The sequence below is a fragment of the Gadus macrocephalus genome, chromosome 4 (genome assembly GCF_031168955.1).
Source record: "Gadus macrocephalus chromosome 4, ASM3116895v1".
Taxonomy (NCBI): domain Eukaryota; kingdom Metazoa; phylum Chordata; class Actinopteri; order Gadiformes; family Gadidae; genus Gadus; species Gadus macrocephalus.
In genome coordinates, this window is record NC_082385.1 from 11,533,986 (window position 1) to 11,552,701 (window position 18,716).

The 18,716-nt window shown below is 44.8% G+C and overlaps 3 protein-coding genes and 1 long non-coding RNA gene across 5 annotated transcripts; 2 read left to right on the forward strand and 2 right to left on the reverse strand.

Moving 5' to 3' along the window:
* Positions 1-1,220: 1,220 nt before the first annotated feature.
* On the reverse strand, positions 1,221-6,669 carry clic3 (chloride intracellular channel 3). Its single transcript, XM_060050207.1, has 7 exons — positions 6,380-6,669; positions 6,197-6,279; positions 4,693-4,799; positions 4,052-4,177; positions 3,816-3,922; positions 2,740-2,915; positions 1,221-2,064 (listed from the first exon to the last, which is right to left on the reverse strand). Exons 1-7 carry the CDS (start codon positions 6,405-6,407, stop codon positions 1,894-1,896), a joined length of 798 nt encoding a protein of 265 aa, XP_059906190.1. The 5' UTR covers positions 6,408-6,669; the 3' UTR covers positions 1,221-1,893.
* LOC132456048 (uncharacterized) lies at positions 4,268-6,087 on the forward strand. Its single transcript, XR_009525374.1, has 2 exons — positions 4,268-4,304; positions 4,616-6,087. It is a non-coding gene; the product is annotated as an uncharacterized LOC132456048 (long non-coding RNA).
* A 3,250-nt stretch (positions 6,670-9,919) lies between the features above and the next one.
* LOC132456050 (alpha-(1,3)-fucosyltransferase 7-like) lies at positions 9,920-13,126 on the forward strand. 2 transcript variants are annotated; one of them, XM_060050210.1, is made up of 2 exons: positions 9,920-10,138; positions 10,552-13,126. In XM_060050210.1, exon 2 carries the CDS (start codon positions 10,564-10,566, stop codon positions 11,602-11,604), a length of 1,041 nt encoding a protein of 346 aa, XP_059906193.1. In that variant the 5' UTR covers positions 9,920-10,138; positions 10,552-10,563; the 3' UTR covers positions 11,605-13,126. The 2 variants fall into 2 exon arrangements, with proteins under 2 accessions (XP_059906193.1, XP_059906192.1); XM_060050209.1 differs by having other exon boundaries at positions 9,921-10,157.
* Positions 12,998-17,854, reverse strand: pou5f3 (POU domain, class 5, transcription factor 3). The gene is made up of 5 exons (XM_060050208.1): positions 14,961-17,854; positions 14,726-14,837; positions 14,432-14,562; positions 13,923-14,087; positions 12,998-13,807 (listed from the first exon to the last, which is right to left on the reverse strand). Exons 1-5 carry the CDS (start codon positions 15,732-15,734, stop codon positions 13,535-13,537), a joined length of 1,455 nt encoding a protein of 484 aa, XP_059906191.1. The 5' UTR covers positions 15,735-17,854; the 3' UTR covers positions 12,998-13,534.
* Positions 17,855-18,716: the final 862 nt, after the last annotated feature.

Here is an 18,716-nt window from a genome sequence, read left to right on the forward strand (position 1 = left end):
CATGAGTTTATTTGATCTCCCTTAATCTCTCCTAAAAATTTGCTGTGTTTTTTTCAGTGCACATTATTCGGCTTTTGCTAGCCTTTCTCTTAGACCACCAATAGTCCCTCAGGCGGACTACTTTTTGAGGTACTTGGCCACCGTGTGGTAGGCCCAGAGGATCCATCAAACGTGAAGAAACCTATTCCAAACCAACATAGACAACAAATCTCCAGAAGGCATAGCAGTGTCGCCCCCAAGGGGGGAACATGGCCAGCCTGATACAATTGCTGACCTTCGTCTGGCGCCACTGCCAATAAGAGGGACAGACGGATGTATAAATATTTGATTTGGTTATTTGGTTACCTAGTGAAATCTACATAGGAGACTTCGTTGGGGGGACTACCACATGACTTTGCCACATGTTCAGTAATTGCAGAGCTTTACCCGTTCTGCAACCTTGTAAAGTTTGCAAGTTTCACATCTCATTTTAGATAATCGCAATGTAATTTCCTACTGTTTACTTAGGTAAAACCCCAGGTCCTGGCCCTGCGTTCGTGCAGGCCCAGTCACAATTATAACCTATATATATATATAGGTTATATATATATATATATATATATATATATTGTGTGTGTGTGTGTGTCTCTGTGTGTGTGTGTGTGTGTGTGTGTGTGTGTGTGTGTGTGTGTGTGTGTGTGTGTGTGTGTGTGTGTGTGTGTGTGTGTGTGCTTTCTTGTAAAGACCATGTCAATATTATTCTAGGCTAGTTGCCACTTTATAATCAATCAGGAAGATCGGTTCATTTATACATTTATGTTCTTTATTAATTCATACACTTCTCTATACCTTTTCAAATTTTGAACAATGCTCAAAGTTAGTATTATTAAAGTTGCAATACCCAGACATATTACCTAGACATATCTGTAATGTTGATAGATACAGATTTTAATTATGTTATCAATGAAATCACATTTATAAACCGATATATTTTACAAGAACAAAAAAAGCTGGCTAGCCGGCCTGTACCTCTTTTTGTTACAAGAACGTCCTGCAGGGGGCATGTCTCATCTTACCGTCGACACTCCCAAACCCCTCCCACTCACGGCCCCCTGAGCTACGCTACGCTGAGTCAATTCGCGCCACAGAGAGATCCACAGACATACCACAGAAGGTGTGATGATAGCGCATTAAAGAGTTTCAAGACTACTCGAAACTCAGGAGAAAAGAGCTCAGACTGGTTAAAATGTATTGCACGGTGGAGTTTAATGTGACTGAGTCATTCTAATTCTGAAAGTCTCCTGCGTACTTACTGGGTGTGGCTTAATCGTACACATTGCCACATTTTCTGAATCACAGGATGTTTATTGCTGAAAGTCACTGCAAAAGGTCATCTATATCATACATATTTGTACACTGACTGGGCAATCATGGCTAACTATGGCCAAAAAACCTTTGAATGGGTAGTAAAAAAAAATATATATTAGTGTTCATAAAATAAGTGATGACCTAAACGTCTACATTGTTGTCAATGAGTGTTCTTCCTCCATTATTTCTTCCATCAAGATCAAAAAGCTAAATGCTGTTTAATACAAACAATCCGGTCGTCATCATGCTTTCTTCTCTTTTATCGTACAATATACTTCCAGATGATAACATGAGCAATGGATTAAGAAATATAACTAGATTTTCTATTTATTTAACAGCAAACAACAAAAATCCCTATTACTAATAGGATCATAGCTATTGGACACTTGATTGATTTAAATCAACCAATTGTAAAGCAGCGAATCGGACATGAGCTTATTTGATCTCCCTTAATCTCTCCTAAAAATTTGCAGTGCTTTTTTCAGTGCACATCATTCTGCTTTTGCTAGCCTTTCTCTTAGACCACCTGGTAGTCCCTCAGGCGGACTACTTTTTGAGGTACTTGGCCACCGTGTGGTAGGCCCAGAGGATCTCTGAGGCAGGCGGACAGGTGTGGGAGAACTGGTCCTGCTTGTAGGCCTTGTCCAGGTACTGCGTTAGACCCGGCAGGAGGCTCATCTGACTGATATCCACGCCACGGTACTTCATACACACCGTCTGGAGGAAAGGATCAGAGACGCCTCAGAAATAAATATATATCATAGAAAAAAGAGGTTTGAAGATGAGGGTAAAAGAGCACAACAGAGAGATATAAATTGGTATTCCGAACCCCCCTCTTTAGTCTTTTGATTGGGACCTATGGGGTGCCAAAGCAGCTGCTGTTGCTGTAATCTGGACTGATGCTGAATGCGTTGATGAGTGACAGTGTCTGTATCTAAATATGTGTATGTTTCTGATTGTGTGGAAGCGTGTTTAAGTAGGCACTAAATTATCAGTTGTCTAGATGTTTTGTGTGTCTAATCATTATTATTAACTAAATTATTTAAAATGTTTTTTTATTTATGTAAATTATCTCACCCATTGCAAGGAATGAGGGCTATCAAATACTGTGTTCATTTTCAAGATTACTTCCTTGCTAATAAAGAGAGTTTCATCTTGCCCTCTTGGGGGTTAGGGCTAAGGGGGTATCATCAAGACATGGCATGTTAAGCTGTGAGACTGTGACTGTCATTAAGGGCTATACACATAAAAATGAATCTAAAAAAGTATTTCAAAACTCGAATGCGTGAGTTAAATCATAACTTGAGCTCGCTATCTGAAGTAGCTGTAAGAGTTGTATTGCAGTAAGAGACAGAGAGTCAAAGTGTGCTCCATGGGGCTTCCTCTACAGACCTTGACTATGTTGAGCTTTGGGAGCAGGTTGCAGTCTGCCAGGGTCAGGGCGTCTCCATCCAGGTAGGCCCGGCTGGACCGTCCTCCGTTGGGGTTCTTCTCCAGCTCGTGAGTGAGGGGGGTCAGCAGGTAGTCGTTCAGTTTCGCCAAGCTTTTCAAGAACTTTTTTTCCAGCACTGAAAGGCACATTGAGGATCCCTCAGTCATCTTCTTTGAACATACACTAAATGTTATCCCTGAGCCCCACCTAGTGTGATCCCTGAGCACTACTGGGCTTTCAACACTAGTATACCTAGTGTGTTGAATGCACTGTTTTCATTTGGAAAGAGAAGCAAATATGTATTAAAATACAATTTCTCACTAAATACGCCTTTAGATAAAATACAATTAAAATACAATTTCTCACTAAATACGCCTTTTTGACTTTAGGTTATTTATTTATAGCCTAATAGGCTATGTATTAGGTGTTCAATTATTGCCTTTCATCCCAAATGTAACAAACAAAAGTATCCGTGACTATGTTCATATCCATCCCATTATTATTATTCCATGTATATTTCCATGCTACACAGAAAAGCAAGAGCAATTCCTTTCAGTTTTACTCTTGCAAAAGCAAGAGAAAAACTGAAAGGTTGTGTACCATCTAAGTAGTGGTTGTCTCATATTGTATTTGGTTAACTCAGTGGGTGGCTTTTCTACAGCATGTTTGCAGAAAGCTTGCAGAAGGCGTAGCCTGAAATAGAACTGTTGGCTGTAGCCTGAGTTGTGTCTTGTTTGCTACGTTAGGGCTCAGGTTGACCTGAGGAACTACTTTCTCTTGTTTCAGTTCTTTTTTTTAATCATCCTACAGACATTTTTTAACGCGCAAAAATAATAAACAGAGCACTTCAAGTCCCTCAATAGTAAAGTGACCCATTGTTTCCCCTTTGCCTTTTTACCTTGAACGTTAAATCAAAACAGAGTGGTTAGGTTAACACATGGCTCTCGTGGTTAGGTTACAACAATGAGGGGTCTGTCTGTGCCTGTCAAACGCCACCAACCAAATGCTTTCTCAGTAAGGATTACGTTTCTCTTACTGTTGTTCAGTCCGGGGTTTGGATTCTTGATGTACGCTGAGAATTTAAGAAAGATGTCATCGCCAGCTGTGTTGGACTCTTTGTATCTGCAAGCCAGTTTGGGGTAGCTGCCAGGAGAAACATAAGGTATTAGTTGGTGAGGTTTTGCTTTCAGAGCTGTCATGGTTCACTTTGTTTGAGTGCAGGACTGAAACTCAATGGACCAGAGCGTGTCCATGTTGTGTGTTTAAACCCACAGCGGCGGTGACAGCGCCTGCTCCAAGAACTCCTCGATCTTGTTGGTGTCCGTGCGAACTTCCCCGTTGAAGACGAGGAACGGGGGCTGGGAGCCCGGGGCCACGTCCTTGAGAACCTCAGGGGCCCTGTGAGGAAGACGTCGGAAACAGAGAAGGATTAATAATAATAATAATAATGATACATTTAATTTAGAGGCGCCTTTCAAGACACCCAAGGTCGAGACACCAGCAAACAGATCTCCCTAACCACCAGGTAAGTAGGGAAAAATCTCAATCCCAAGGTCAAACTAGGTGTCAAACAATTATGTAAATCAAAAAAATTTGATCAGTATTTTAAAGAAATTTCCCAGCGTTTAATGTGAAAAGATTTTTTCTGAATTAATGTTGGAGAAATTGAGAAAGCAATACGTAATGGCAACACCAGGGACGGAGTCCCTAACAATTGAAGTATTGCTTAAAAACATTAGCATTGCTATCATTATTGCTCCTAATGTGTGTGACTTTTTATGTGTGTTTCATGCTGGCCTGGTCTGTGGCATGATGTTTTTTCTTGCAATTTTTAAGACATAAATGATGACGGAGAAAGAAGGAGTGGTGAAGAGGAGCCTTTGGAGAATGTGTGGAAGTGGCACTTGACTCACTTCATGTCCACGGTGGTAAGTCTGAAGGTCGCACCCTTCAACCAGAGAATCATGAAGATCCTCTGACTGAACGGACAGTTTCCCACACCTGCACAATCATCACTCGCCTGATGCACACATACGCACACACATACCCAAACACACACACACACACACACACACACACACACACACACACACACACACACACACACACACACACACACACACACACACACACACACACACACACACACACACACACACACACACAGACACACTCACACAGACAGACAGACAGACAGACAGACAGACAGACAGACAGACAGACAGACAGACAGACAGACAGACAGACAGACAGACAGACAGACAGACAGACAGACAGACAGACAGACAGACAGACAGAGGTGTACAAATGTGTAAGAATGATTAGCAGTGGGGGCTACAACCTAAGATCTATGTCTGTGTGTGCTCCTTGGTTTTGTTTCCCAAGTTCAGTGAATCCAACTTTCCGGTCTAATTTGGTTTCCCTTCTCGTTTATTACCTGGAGTTAATTCATTAATCGGTGGCTGTTTGTGTCTTTAAGCTAATTGCTCATGCAGGTGGGTACATAAAGCCCAGGAAAAGGAGGCCTGATTGCCAGCAATGTCCTGTGTGTATCAGTTTAGTTTCTATTCTTTCTGGAGTTAGCTCAATGTATTTTGCATTAAGTGTACTTGTGTACTGTGCATTTCAGTTCTCGGAAGTTGAAGGGGAAGTAAACATCGACCCTTCAGATGATCTGCATATGGGTGTTGTTTTCCCTCCACAACTTCCTTGTAACTAGTCACTAGGTAGCACACTACTATGCATGGCTGATGTTTGACCATGCGCTGCACTCTGTTTTGCGTAAAATAAAACATCTATAAACTCGGACAAAGCCATTATTCCTGGTCTAAACAAACCGACTGGCCGAAAGATAGACTAATAGACAGATGAATATTTATCTTAATACATAGCATTTCACCCAATGTATTAACAAGACCTATTTACATAATCTGTCATCTTTGAATCTCCTGAAAGGTTTTTGAGACATTGGCATGTAAGGTATTTTGTAGAAGGAAACGCAGGTAAAACTGGCCAGTCGTCTTGTTCCACCCTGGTTACGGCTGTGTTTCCGCCGTTTAAAACATACACGAGTGGTTGATTATCCCTCTTCCTCTCAATTAAAATACATGTGTTTTATAATGATGCTATTGAACTGCCACTGAATACATCTAAAGAAAAGTCGACCAAATAATAATGCAACAAATATTCTGCTACCATACTGCTAGAGATACAACTGACATTGACATTTCAATGACATTTTTTAGCTACGGTATATCATGCTGCCAAAGAACAAGCACAAAATAAAACCATAGAAACTTCTCACATGACAGTATTTTGGGTTCTTATTGTAACTACAGCTGTGTTTGAGGTAGTAGTTATTAATACATTTGAATTAGTATTAATGTATGCTTATCTGGAGGTTAATATGGGGCCTACCTTTATAAAGAGTTCAATCTTTGGGGGCTCAGCCATCTCTCTCTCCTCTCCCTCTCCATTTGGACTCACAAACGTAGTATTTCCTGCACATTTTGCCAAAACCACAAAACGGGAGTTTACTGTGGGATTAAACACACAACACGACACCAGAACAACCACATCAACAACCCTAAGCGTACTTACTTTGTGTGTCTCTTTGACCTAGTGACATGGTTGAAGTCTGGTCAGCTGAAACTAACCCGCCCGACAACACTTGATTCCCTCGACACCAAGAGGAGGATGCAACACTTGTAATTCCAGCGCTGTCTCTCCTTCTCTCTCTCTTTCTCTCTGTGTCTCTCTATCGCTGTCTGTCTCTCACCACACCTGTCAAGCTGTGCCTGTGAGCCCACGCCCCCTCCAGACTTTTCCAGTTAGACCAGCAGATCTGGAAATCTCCTCCTTTAGCCTCCCTTCTTGCTAACACATTCTCTGTCACTCACTCCACCGCTCCGTACACTGTATCCATGAGATCACAGCGCTTTTCCTTTCTCCTCCTCTTTGGCCTTGCCTCTCGGGCTACCGTCTCCCGCTGAAGATTGGATTGTCCTTCGTACGTAGGGTGGAACCGAGGTTCACGTTTAGAGGGCGCGACCTTAGGCGCTACCTTAGGCGGGACCTTAGGCGTGACCTTAGGCGTGACCTTGGGTGTGACCTCACGTGACCTTCATGGCAGTGAGCCCTCAGGTGGCCCAGGGTGAAACCTGAGCGGTCGATTAGCATCAATAGAGGGAACAATAGATGAGTGACTCGCTCTGACACATTGTCTGTTGTTGTGTTTTCATTAACGACGCTCATGCACGCATACACAAACACACGTGTGTCTCATGTTAATTAGAGAAAAGGATGACCAGGAGAGCGGGAGACCGGGGGTCAGGAGAAGGAGAGAGGGAGAAAGGGAGAGGTAACACATGGCTCTCGAGGTAACACATGGCACACATGGCTCTCGGTTAACCGAGAGCCATGTGTGTGCAGGGATCTAAAGTAGTGCAGTTCAACCCAGGTCAGCTTTGTGTCCCAGCTTCAGTTTAATACTGAATTCCAGTAGGGTGTGTGATTCATGTGAACATTGCATTTAATGATGCGTTGGAATCCACAAATCACAACAAGTGTGCCATAGATCAATTCTGATTCTTTCGAGCATATTGACATCGGAATTAGTTGTTAAGATCTTATGATATTAGCAAACATGGCGAGAATGTGTAAGCAACCGTTTTAATGTATATTACAACACACTGGAACGGCTCACAAATAAATAATAAGCAATAAGTTCAATATTTACAACTAGTATTTATTAGCAAGTATAATGTAATATGAGGTGTATATCTTCTCTCCCCCATTTATTCAAGTGTTTAGTAACATTGTCTCTTGTACAAGGAAACACAAACGGATGTTCAAATTGCATGGAAATGAATGAGCTGCTTTGAGCACCAAACACTTTACTATCAACATACATGAAGGATATAGGGTTTTGAAGTTTCCATACTACAAAGTCTACTTTTGTTCTTAGTGCGAGACCCCCCCCCCTTCTCTTTTTTGAAGAACCATCTGTATCCTGAATGTCTTTCATTTACACAGCACCACTTTTGAAGAAACACTGCTGCAACATTTCTGAAAGCATCCTGCAACACTTCAGAGTCCTGCAGTTATGTCCAAATAGCATGGTCCTCTAATAGTTAATGTAGAATAATGTGGTAAATGTCTCGGGCTTTAGGGATGAGTCACGCATTACACCAAATGTGCCAGCTGAACTTAGTACTTCTGGAGTGAAACTAAACCACAGATGGAAAGCCCCCAATTCAGAAGGTAACCCTGGGCACATGTTTGACTATTCTATCATGATATCGAAGATGAAAATTAGACTAGAGTCACTGCTTAACACTGGGCATTTCAGGCACATGCCTCGTCCAGAGATGTCAAAAGTATTCACATTCATTACTCAAGTAGAAGTATAGATACTAGGGTTTAAAAATACTTCTGTAGAAGTTGATAGATACTCAAACTGTTCAAAACTACCCCCAAAGAAATATGTTTCAGCCGCATTTATGCCTATTGAAAATGGAAGCATTTTAGTACAATGAAGAGGGGATACACATTTTTGCAGGTTGAAGATACAGTCTATAACCTTTGCTATAGGAAAGAGGAAACATGTATATTCTTCATTCAGTGTGCATTATAGAGAAGTATCACATATTTTCACTGTATGCATGCGCGCTTCCGCGGCCAGGGATACAATTCTTATCGCGGGTAGCGAATCTTTTTTTCGTAGGTTGGTGGGGAAAGTAGCGCCTTTTCGCCTCTGATTCGCCTCTGATTGGTTAACCCTATACTAACCATAACCCTAAAAATAACTCTAACCCTAACCCTAAACTCCCCCAAACAGCTAGGACAAATCGAAACACAATCTAAAGGAGAGCCCTTCTAGCCCTTCTTCTCAGAGGCGAAAAAGGCGGAACTTGCCCTATACCATCCTACGAAAAAAAGATTTGCTCGCGGGTAACTACATTGGGACGACATCGGAATGAAATAGGAGTAACAAGGTTATTTTTTGAATGTAAGAAGTAGAAAGTACAGATAATTGCATGAAAATGTAAGGAGTAGAAGGAAATATAATTACTCCAGTAAAGTATAGATACCCAAAATTTCTACTTAAGTATGATTACAAAGTATTTGCACTTCATTACTTGTCACCTCTGGCCTCGTCTCAAATGTCTCATGATGGTTGAATATTGATTGATTTGAACAATTACTCATTCAATCAGCAGATGCTTTTAGCGAACCTCGACTTTGAGTGACTTACGATGCACGTCACATTGGAACTTAGGCCACCCTGGTCAGGGATGCCTACACCAGACGACCAGACCTAACCCCAACCCAGATGTACAGACCTAACCCTAACCCTCTAACCAGACGACCAGACCTAACCCCAACCCAGATGTACAGACCTAACCCTAACCCTCTAACCAGACGACCAGACCTATCCCTCACCCCAACCAAGATGTTCAGATTTAGGCCCAATCCCATTTCTACCCCTTACCCCTTCCCCTTACCCCTCCCCCTTGTTTTGAAGGGGTAATGGGAAGGGGGAAGGGGTAGAAATGGGATTGGGCCTTAACCTGAACCCTCGATCTGAAGATGCTGAAGACAAGACATACTATTGACAACATGATAATGTCCACTAATATAACCAGATCTACGCTTTATCCTCAAACAGCAAACTAAAAAGAGACAACAAACTAACTCTTAATTTGGAAGCACATAAGTAAATCCATCTGTTGTTCTGCTGGTGTACTGTCCTCTCTATTATGGTACCATGTTGGATTCTTTTGGGACGATACTATTGGGATTTAATTGATTTGTTTGGGTGATGACATTTCTGTTCAGACGTGTATTGTTTACTATTAAACAGTACACTCATTCAGATGGTAAAGCAATCTGGCCACATCCTGGCTCATATGCTTACAATTTTCCTTCGCTTCACAGAACTTTTCAGTTGATTTTGACATGAACAAGTATAATGTTGTGCAACAGGAAACAAGCCAAGTATGGATTATTCACCAGACAGAAAAAGGGAAGGGAATATACCTTAAAAGGCAGTACAATCACAAAGAGAGAGAGAGAGAGAGAGAGAGAGAGAGAGAGAGAGAGAGAGAGAGAGAGAGAGAGAGCGAGCGAGAGAGAGGTAGAAGAGGAGAGAGAGAGAGAGAGAAGTATGTTTCAGACTGCTGAAGAGGAAGTGTTTTCACCGCTTAGCATAACCTGGAAGAGAGTCACCAAGACCTAACTGTCAATGTCAAAGTTGATGACGGTTGAAAACTAAATACTGAGAACATCGGTTTCCGTTGTCAGTCAGCAGCCTGTTCAGTGTTGACCTCGGATCAGAAGGACCTTCATCTCCGACAGGTTAGTGGGGATAAAGTGTGTTGCTGTAAATGTGTTGTTTGGGGGTCACAAGGTCCCTACTTCAAGTCTTGCGTTAAAACCACAATGTACATGGTCATGGAGGTCTGGAGTTACATGGAAATATCCATTGGAAAGTATTAATCTAAATATAAATACAGATGTGATACATGTCACATTTAAGAATGCACCTGCAGCACAATTTATGCAACAAATGTGTATTTATGAGAAATCTTGAGAAATCTAACTTTACATTTCAGGATTGTGTGGGGTGTCTAACTGGCCTCAACCTCTAACCGTCAAATAATTGTACACACAGAATGCTATGTTGATATGTATGGTTATTGTGTTTGCACACACATTTTGAATGGATAATTGTGATTTAAACCCGGCTGAACATTGGCCAGGGTCAACAGGCTGCTGATCTGATGACTCTGAACCCCCTCATCGGTTGGATGAAGGGACTGCTCGTCTTCCTCCTCTGCCTCCCTTTCCCACTCCTGCTCCTCTGTGAATGGTGGATGCCGCCCGCGGCGTGGGGAGAACCCGCCCCCCGTCCAAACGTCACCATCCTGCTGTGGCACTGGCCCTTCGGCGTGGCCCTGGACCTGGGAGGGGACGTGTGTCTGAAGCGCTACAACGTGTCGTCGTGCAGGCTCCGGTCCAACCGCGCCACCTTCGCCACGGCGGACGTGGTGGTCTTCCACAACCGGGAGCTTGTGCAAGGCCTGCAGGCCCTGCCCCTCGTCCTGCCCCGGCCGCAGGGCCAGAGATGGGTCTGGATGTCTCTGGAGTCCCCGCCTAACAACGGAGACCTCCGGCCCTTTGCAGACCTCTTCAACCTGACCATGTCCTACCGGAGGGACGCGGACATCCACATCCCGTACGGGAAGCTGGTGCCCAGGGGACCGGGAGATGGAGAGGAGCCAGTCCTTCACAATAAGAGCGTCCCAGTCTGTTGGGTGGTTAGCAGCTACAGGCCGGATCACCACAGGAGCCGGTTGTACGCTCAGCTAAGCGACAGCGTCCCCGTCACCGTGTACGGACGCTGGAACCACAAAGCCCTGTCTCCGGAGGACCTCCTGCCCACCATCTCCCAATGCTACTTCTACCTGGCCTTCGAGAACTCAGAGTCCAGGGACTACATCACGGAGAAGCTGTGGAACGCCTACCAGTCGGGGGCCGTTCCGGTGGTGCTGGGCCCCCCACTGAAGGATTACAAAGCCGTGGCCCCGCGCAGCTCCTTCATCCACGTGGACGAGTTTGCGTCCGTTGGAGAACTGGGCAGGCGACTGCGAGAGCTGGTGAGTGATGAGGAGAGCTACTCACATTTTTTAGGGTGGCAGAAGGAGTGGCGGGTGAAGCAGTACACAGACTGGAGGGAGAGGCTGTGTAGTATCTGTTCTCAACACGACAGCTTACCCAAGCACAAGATCTACACCGACCTAGAAGCGTGGGTAAACGTTTGACCGAGGGTCGTGGCTGAATGGAAACCACAAGAGGACCACAGTATCCTGTTTTTCCACACAAGTAGCATTACAGTATTAGGTATCCAATATAAACTTTTTGCATTCAAGCTGCTGCATACAATTGTGATGCATAAAACGGAATATAAAGGTTCAGCCAAGGCTATGCATTTGTTGATTTTTGCTTAACATTTAGTTTATATACATTGTATGGGTAATTGTTCACCAGAAAGAGTAAATTTTATGAATTGAGAGCACAAGCATAGCGCCTCTTTGCTAATTCACTATACACAGCAGTGCTGCAATACTGTTCTGAACATGGCAGAGTACTGACCTCAAACCACATGATAACGGATTAGATAGGGACCTCAAAACAGAAGTGGTTCCACTTGCTTTCAGATCTATAAGTGTTGGAACGCCCAACAATCATGCCCAACATGAAAAAGACTACATGACCTAAAACCAATAATTCAAAGAAAAATAATTTATATTGGATTGAATTACTTTTGAAAAATGCATTTAATTGCTTGGCGCAGATACAGGTGAAGTATAGGGGACACGCACAACAGAAAACATTGGGTGAGCTAGTTTCAATAAATTACCAAGTAGCAGTTAGAATGCAGTCACTATTGTATGCATAAAATGTATTGCAAAAAAGGAAATGTAAAATGAAAAGGTTTGTGAACATATACCACAGTAACAATATATTAAAGACTTCTGGTGGCCAGTCGGTCAAATCTTGATTCAGTCAATGTAGGCAGACAAACTCGTAAAAAAAATACAAAAGCATGTTTGCATAAGGCACTGCTCTCACACACGCAATAGCCCAGCTAGTAGATGGCGAAATTTCCTCGACAGAATCCCAAGTTCTGTCACTTCAACTTTGATCACTTGACACACAATAAACTGTGCTGGGCTAAATTATATTCAACCAAGCTGTAGACAAGAGTTCCTTTTAAACATTTCCCTGTGGCCACTATAGCGCACCCCCTTCCAGGTCTTCATTTACAGTCCAGTAGCCAAAAGTCTTTAGCTGATGACTGAATGGAAATGGCCGATTAGGACTAGGAATGTTAGTCATTAGTGAAAAATATATCAAGAGAAGTCATTACATTTTAATTGTCAAGAACTTGTTTGTCCAAGATACTTCAAGCAGCATTGCATCTGAGAACAATATACACTCTTTGTACCTGAATTAAGATCATAAGCCATAATAACTAGCATGAGTTTGATCAGAAACACGCCCGTTTTGTGCATAGAACAAGAAACAGACAGTGGACTTTTGGTCAAGATAAACCCACTTTGTGCAAAAATGTTACATCCTCCCAAAAGGAGGATTTTATTAAAATGAACCTGGTCAAAAAGGAAATTCTAATGCATGTCATAGGTTGTAACATTATTTTTTTTTTTTTATCATTCATTACCAATTGAATTTCCTTGTTGGGGTGTTTTTTTCTTATATCAAACCATCTTCCAGGAAATCCTTTTCACAGCATTTACAAAAATAAAAACGTTTAAAAGCCGAGCTCATACGAATCATCCTTCGGTGTAGCTCTTACTGTAAACACTGAGATTAACCAAATGAGAACTCTGTTCTCACAACAATCAGAACACGAAGGAAACCCGTGGCATGACCTCCAACTGACAAAACAATCTAAAATACACAAGTAGTCCCTCCTTCGGAGGACCAAAAAATAAAAAAAAAATAGAAAAGGCACGGCGGTGCAAATACTTGACTGAGGTCGCCGTCCAAAAGAGATAAACATCCACACGATGCCGAGTCTTACGGCTGCAGAACCGGTTTGTGGACCGGGTGGTCAACAAGCCCTCTCGCACACGAGTCTGTTATGGGACCTCCACTCTCCCTATGACTGAGGGGGTGGGAACTCCATCATAGGGCGGAGGCGATTGTTGTTTTCGGAGGGTTGGCGGACTATCCCGTCAGGTGACCTACCAGCCCGGGGTGCAGGCCCTGCTTGAAGGCGTCAGACCGGTGCAGCTGGGGCATGTAGAGGGTGGGCGGGCCGCCCGGGTACGGGTGCACTGGATACCCCTGGCCGGGCATGGACGAGGGCATCATGCCCATTGCGGGAGGATGAGGAGGCGGGGGGCTCTGCTCGTAGTACTGGCCGTCACACTCCTCGTCCAGGGGCAGCGCCAGCCGCTTGCCCTTCTGCCGGCGGTTGCAGAACCACACGCGGACCACCTGGGAACGGACAAGCAAACACGGCTCGGGTTAGTGGGTGGGGGTCCGCGTTCCGGTTCCGTTCATAAAAAGGGTTTTGAGGCGGGGGGGGGGGGGGGGGGGGGGGGGGGCTTACGTCTCTCTCGAGCCCGAGGTCATCGGAGATGTGCGTGATGTCGATGGTGTTGGGCTTGGGACACTTGATGAAGTACGACTCCAGGGCGGAGCGGACCGTACCCTCCAGGCTGGTCCTCCGCTTCCTCTTCCTGGTGTCCACGAACACACGCTCAATTTTGTACATCTGAGGAGCAAAATACTGCCAACAGTCAGAACGTTGTTCCACACTATGAGAGTCACTGGCCTGAGAAGGTCCAAGTGTATATTATCGTCAAGTGGCCCATTAGGTGAACATGACGTAATTATGGTAAAAATGCTTATTCACATATCGCCACCAGATGGCAGCATTTTACCGCACCACAACTTCAAGTAAAATGTATGGCGTTAGCAAGGTTGCTTGCTTTTCTTAACAGGTGAATGCAACTGGTGGGTAAGATTAGCATCCAGCCGTCTTTCCTTCGTGCTGCAGGGAAAGGTTTGTCCATTCAAAATGTAGGCCTAGCCGTTGGTCAAACTGTTGAAACTCACATCTTGAGGATTATCTGAAGTCTCTGCTTCGTTCAGCCACCTCTGAAGCAGCGGTTTCAGCTTGCACATGTTCTTAAAGCTCAGCTGGAGCGCCTCAAACCGACAGATGGTGGTCTGACTGAACATCTTGCCTGGAAACAAAACATTCAAACTTAAAAACGAATGATTGGCTGGGGGGGGGGGGGGGGGGAATACAAATAACGAAAGACATGCAAATTAGTCATGCAGAGTTAACAATTAAATGGCAAGCATTTACAAAAACATTTCAGATGGATTCGAGCCAATTAGGCCTACCGTAGAGGTTACCGAGGGCGAGGCCTACATCCGCTTGGGTGAAGCCCAGAGTGATCCGTTTGTGCTTCAACTCCTTAGCGAACTGCTCCAGTTCTTCAGTAGACAAGTTCTCCTGTTAATAAAAAAATAAAGCAAAGCGTTTAATGAGTCACCCCGTGTAGAAAAATAAAGTTGTTTTTTTCTTCAACAAGTGTGCACCAAAAAGGTAAATACATTCGGGTCAAACCGACTTTACCTCTTCCTCTGAGTCACTGCATCCCCCGCTAGAGGACCCACTGCTGCGGGTCGGGGCCGAGTTCTGAGCCGGAGGTGCGGGCACCACCTGGTTTGCGTTCCCGTTAAAGAACGCGTTAGCCTGGACTCCGTTGCTCGGTGGCGAGGGGGAGAGAGACGGGGAGGACGCGGACGACGTGGACGGGTTTTGATTAATGGGGTGTTGGGTGATGTGTGCAAGACCCGGCCAGAAGGACGGGTTCCACGCCGGGGAGTAGTAGACACCGTGGGCCATGGGCGCGGAGGCCGCGGCGGTGGTGTAATGCTGGGCCTTTATCTCGGCGGAATAGTCTTCCTCCGGTTCCTTTTCTGTTTTGATCTCAGGCATGGGCAATTTTATCTGTTCCCTTGTTTCAGCGATGGGAGGACTGAGGTTGGTGGGCTGATTGGTCGCCATGACCCCGGGTACCTGTCCGGTGTAGTCCGTCGCGGCGAAGGGATACCAATGCTTGGGTTGGCCAAACTCTCCAGTTTGTAGATCGGAGGTCCTGTAGTCCCCAGCGACGTGATGGAAGGGGAAAAATGTCTGCGCCGTGGCCTGGGCGATCCCGTTATAAGTGGCCTTGTTGAAGAGGAGACCCGGGTCTTGGAGGACACCGGACGGGAGCTGCAGTGACCCGGCGTTGTTTCCCAGGTTGTCCTGCCCCATGGTGGGGTGGCTGTAGAGGTTGGCCCGGCTGAAGTCATACGGTCGGCTGTTGCAGTCAGAGGCCGGACTCTGCGACCTGTCGGACATCCTTTCAAGCCTCGGGCTAACAAACCGCTTCACGCTCGACACGAAATGCTAGGTACGGCTACCGGTGTTTCGTGCTCATCGGTTAAACTTTTGCAAAGCAAACCTAAAAAGCCAAAAAGTCGTAATGGCAAGGATCCACTAAAAGTAGGCCTACTTGAACGTCTTCTCGAAGATTCACAGTGGGGGCCACACTTTAGGAAGGTGTGAAGGGCTTTCGTTGTCTTTAGCCTTTTAGCTTCAGGTCCATAGAGCGGTATAATCCACCGGCCGCCTCACCTTCAGACTGCTGGTCGGTGTGTGTGTGTAGTTAGGAGTGGCTCCACAGGTCCTCCTAATCACGCGTACAGCTGCTGGAGATTGGATGATCTCGTCTCCCATTGGCCAGCAGTAATGGTTGATGGTGAATTTGTGAATGACCTTGAGTCCTCCCCACATAGTGGGCGTGGTTTCCCCACTTACTTCTTTAAAACGTTTTCTACGTAGTTTATAGGTTATAACTTCGATTTAAGACTATACTCTTAAAACAGAAACCACTGTATTGATTTAACTGGTAGGCTTATGCACTCTACATGTTTGCCACCCATATAGGCTGTGAAGGCCTATCATTTGGTCATCTTATTAACAATGCTAAACAGCCACGAAATACATATAGCAACACTATAACTGCAGTTCGCCTCATGCATCCTCATTATGCTCAGTTTGTTTAAATTATGCATCGTAAAGGAGATGTCTTTGATATTAAAATGTGTCTAATTGTGTTCCCAGTGGATCTCATTTAATTTCCCCAACATTTAGGCTAACAAATGATCGAGAAGGTAAACCCACTCAGTGATATGTTTCCCCAGAAAACAGCTCAGATGATCGGCTGTCGTTTGATCGGAGATGCATATGATTTAGGCCTGTATTTCGATTCTGATTGGTCTTAGAATTACATATCGAAAGGTCTCCATGCGGTCTTCAATCAGGCTTACAATATAGTTTTCAGTAGGACCAGAATATTCGGAAATGAGGCGACAGAGTAACCAGCTTTCACAAACAACCAGACCTTGGAAGTCCAAAAGCCGCAAATATTTGAAGAACTTTCGATTTATAGGCCTATTAGGCCTACGTAATTTGAAATAAATAAATACAATAAATGTATTCTATTAGCATATGCCTATATCGAATTTGTCTTCCAAGATACATTCTGACATACATCCTGAATGTTGGAGGTGAAGAAACAATACAATAATAACCGATACAAAAAACACACACAAAAAAAAAACGGAGACAACAGAGAGGAAATTCATAAAACCAGCCCCCGGCATTCAGGTGGACCTTGGCCATTCACACTTGATCGGTGGCCATTCAGGGTGCTCGATGGCTGCTCCACCGATACAGATGCGCTCCCCCAGCGTGAGGCGTGGGCCTACAGATTGCGGCAGGAAGACGCGCCGCGGGAAGGGAGAGGGGGGGGAGGGGTGCTATTGTACGACCCAGCCCGGGGCACCCCGTCGACTTCAGACCCCGAGTTGCGATGGTCGACCATTAGCTCCTTTTCACATTGAACAATACGTCTCAACCCTTTGATTCCGCCCCACACCCACCTCTTCTGTGAAACAAACACCAGGCCCCCCTAGTTTCACTTCAGACGTACAAGAGTGGGAGCGAGAGAGAGCGAAAGAGCGAGAGAGACAGAGAGCGAAGAGAGGCACTTGCTTTTTCAGAAGGGGCAAAATGAAATCGCCTCGAGCCAGCAAAATAAACTTGGTCTAACCTGGATGCAATCGGAACATTAATTCTCATTTCCCACAGTTCAATTCCACAGTTTATTATGACCACTGCCCAGTTGAAATCCTATTATGACTGAACGTTAATAAAAAAAAAAAAAAATCTAATTTGTCAGCCTGTGTATATATTTTGCTGCATTGCCTTCCACTGTGCTCTCGGATGGAAATAAAGAAATGGGAGTGTAGTGGAAATAGCAGATTGAGCAGCGGTCCAAAAAGGGGGGTAAGTCAATGGCCTTCGAAGACATCAAACCCCGGCCATACAAAGCATTGTCCTGGGCCATGGCCTTGGTAGAGGCTGGGATTGTCATGCAAAGTGCAGCGACACGAGAGTCTTCGACTGTAAGCAGCGCTTCAGAGGCAGAGACGAAGGACTGCAGAGAGCTCTCTGGGGGAGTCCCATGGAAGCTGGTGAAAGTCTGGTGGTGGGCGGGCGGGGGGCTGGGAGTCCTCTGAATAGACCCCCGGTACAGTACCGAGGGGTTGATCTGAAAAGCCAGCAGATGTCTCAGATGTTGGGTCTTTAGACTCTTTACAGACAGTGTTCTCGAGAAACCTCTGGGGATTTGAGCCGTGGCTGAAAGCACAGCGAGAGGGCCGGGGAGGGGGGGGGACATGAGACTGGTGGAGGGGTTCGCCTGATCCATCCCTGAGAGGTTCAACCTATTTGATGGGAGTTCTTCTTTCATGTAGGTTCTTTTTTGGTATCATGTAAACTGGGCTCATAAACAAGCGTGGCTGTGGAATCAGGCCAGTCTTTAGCTTTTGAAAACAGTTTTTTTTTTTCTCATATGAAATCCTAATCGGTTTAGCCCTGTTCTTTCATGTTTTGTGTTTGCAGCTTTTTAATATGTATCTTCAGACCAGCCCAGAATCGTCATGCGTTCTCAGTAAAACTGAAACATGAATGTGAAATAAGTGCAGGTTCTCTGCACTCTACAACAGTTGAAACCCAGTACCAGTCTATGAGGACCATCTGTGTATGTACACGGTTAAAGTCCTTGCATGTACAAGCATTTACATCTATACATAGCCGAGTATACAATTATACACGGTTTAAGTCCTTGTATGTTCAAGCATTTACGTCATTTATACATTCATGTGACCAGGGTTCTCTTTCAGTAGGCAGGAAGATCCTTGTTACCTTGACGATGGCCGAAAGGCTTGTCCACCCACTGGGTGCAGATCACAGGTTTATCTCAGGCAAGAACCA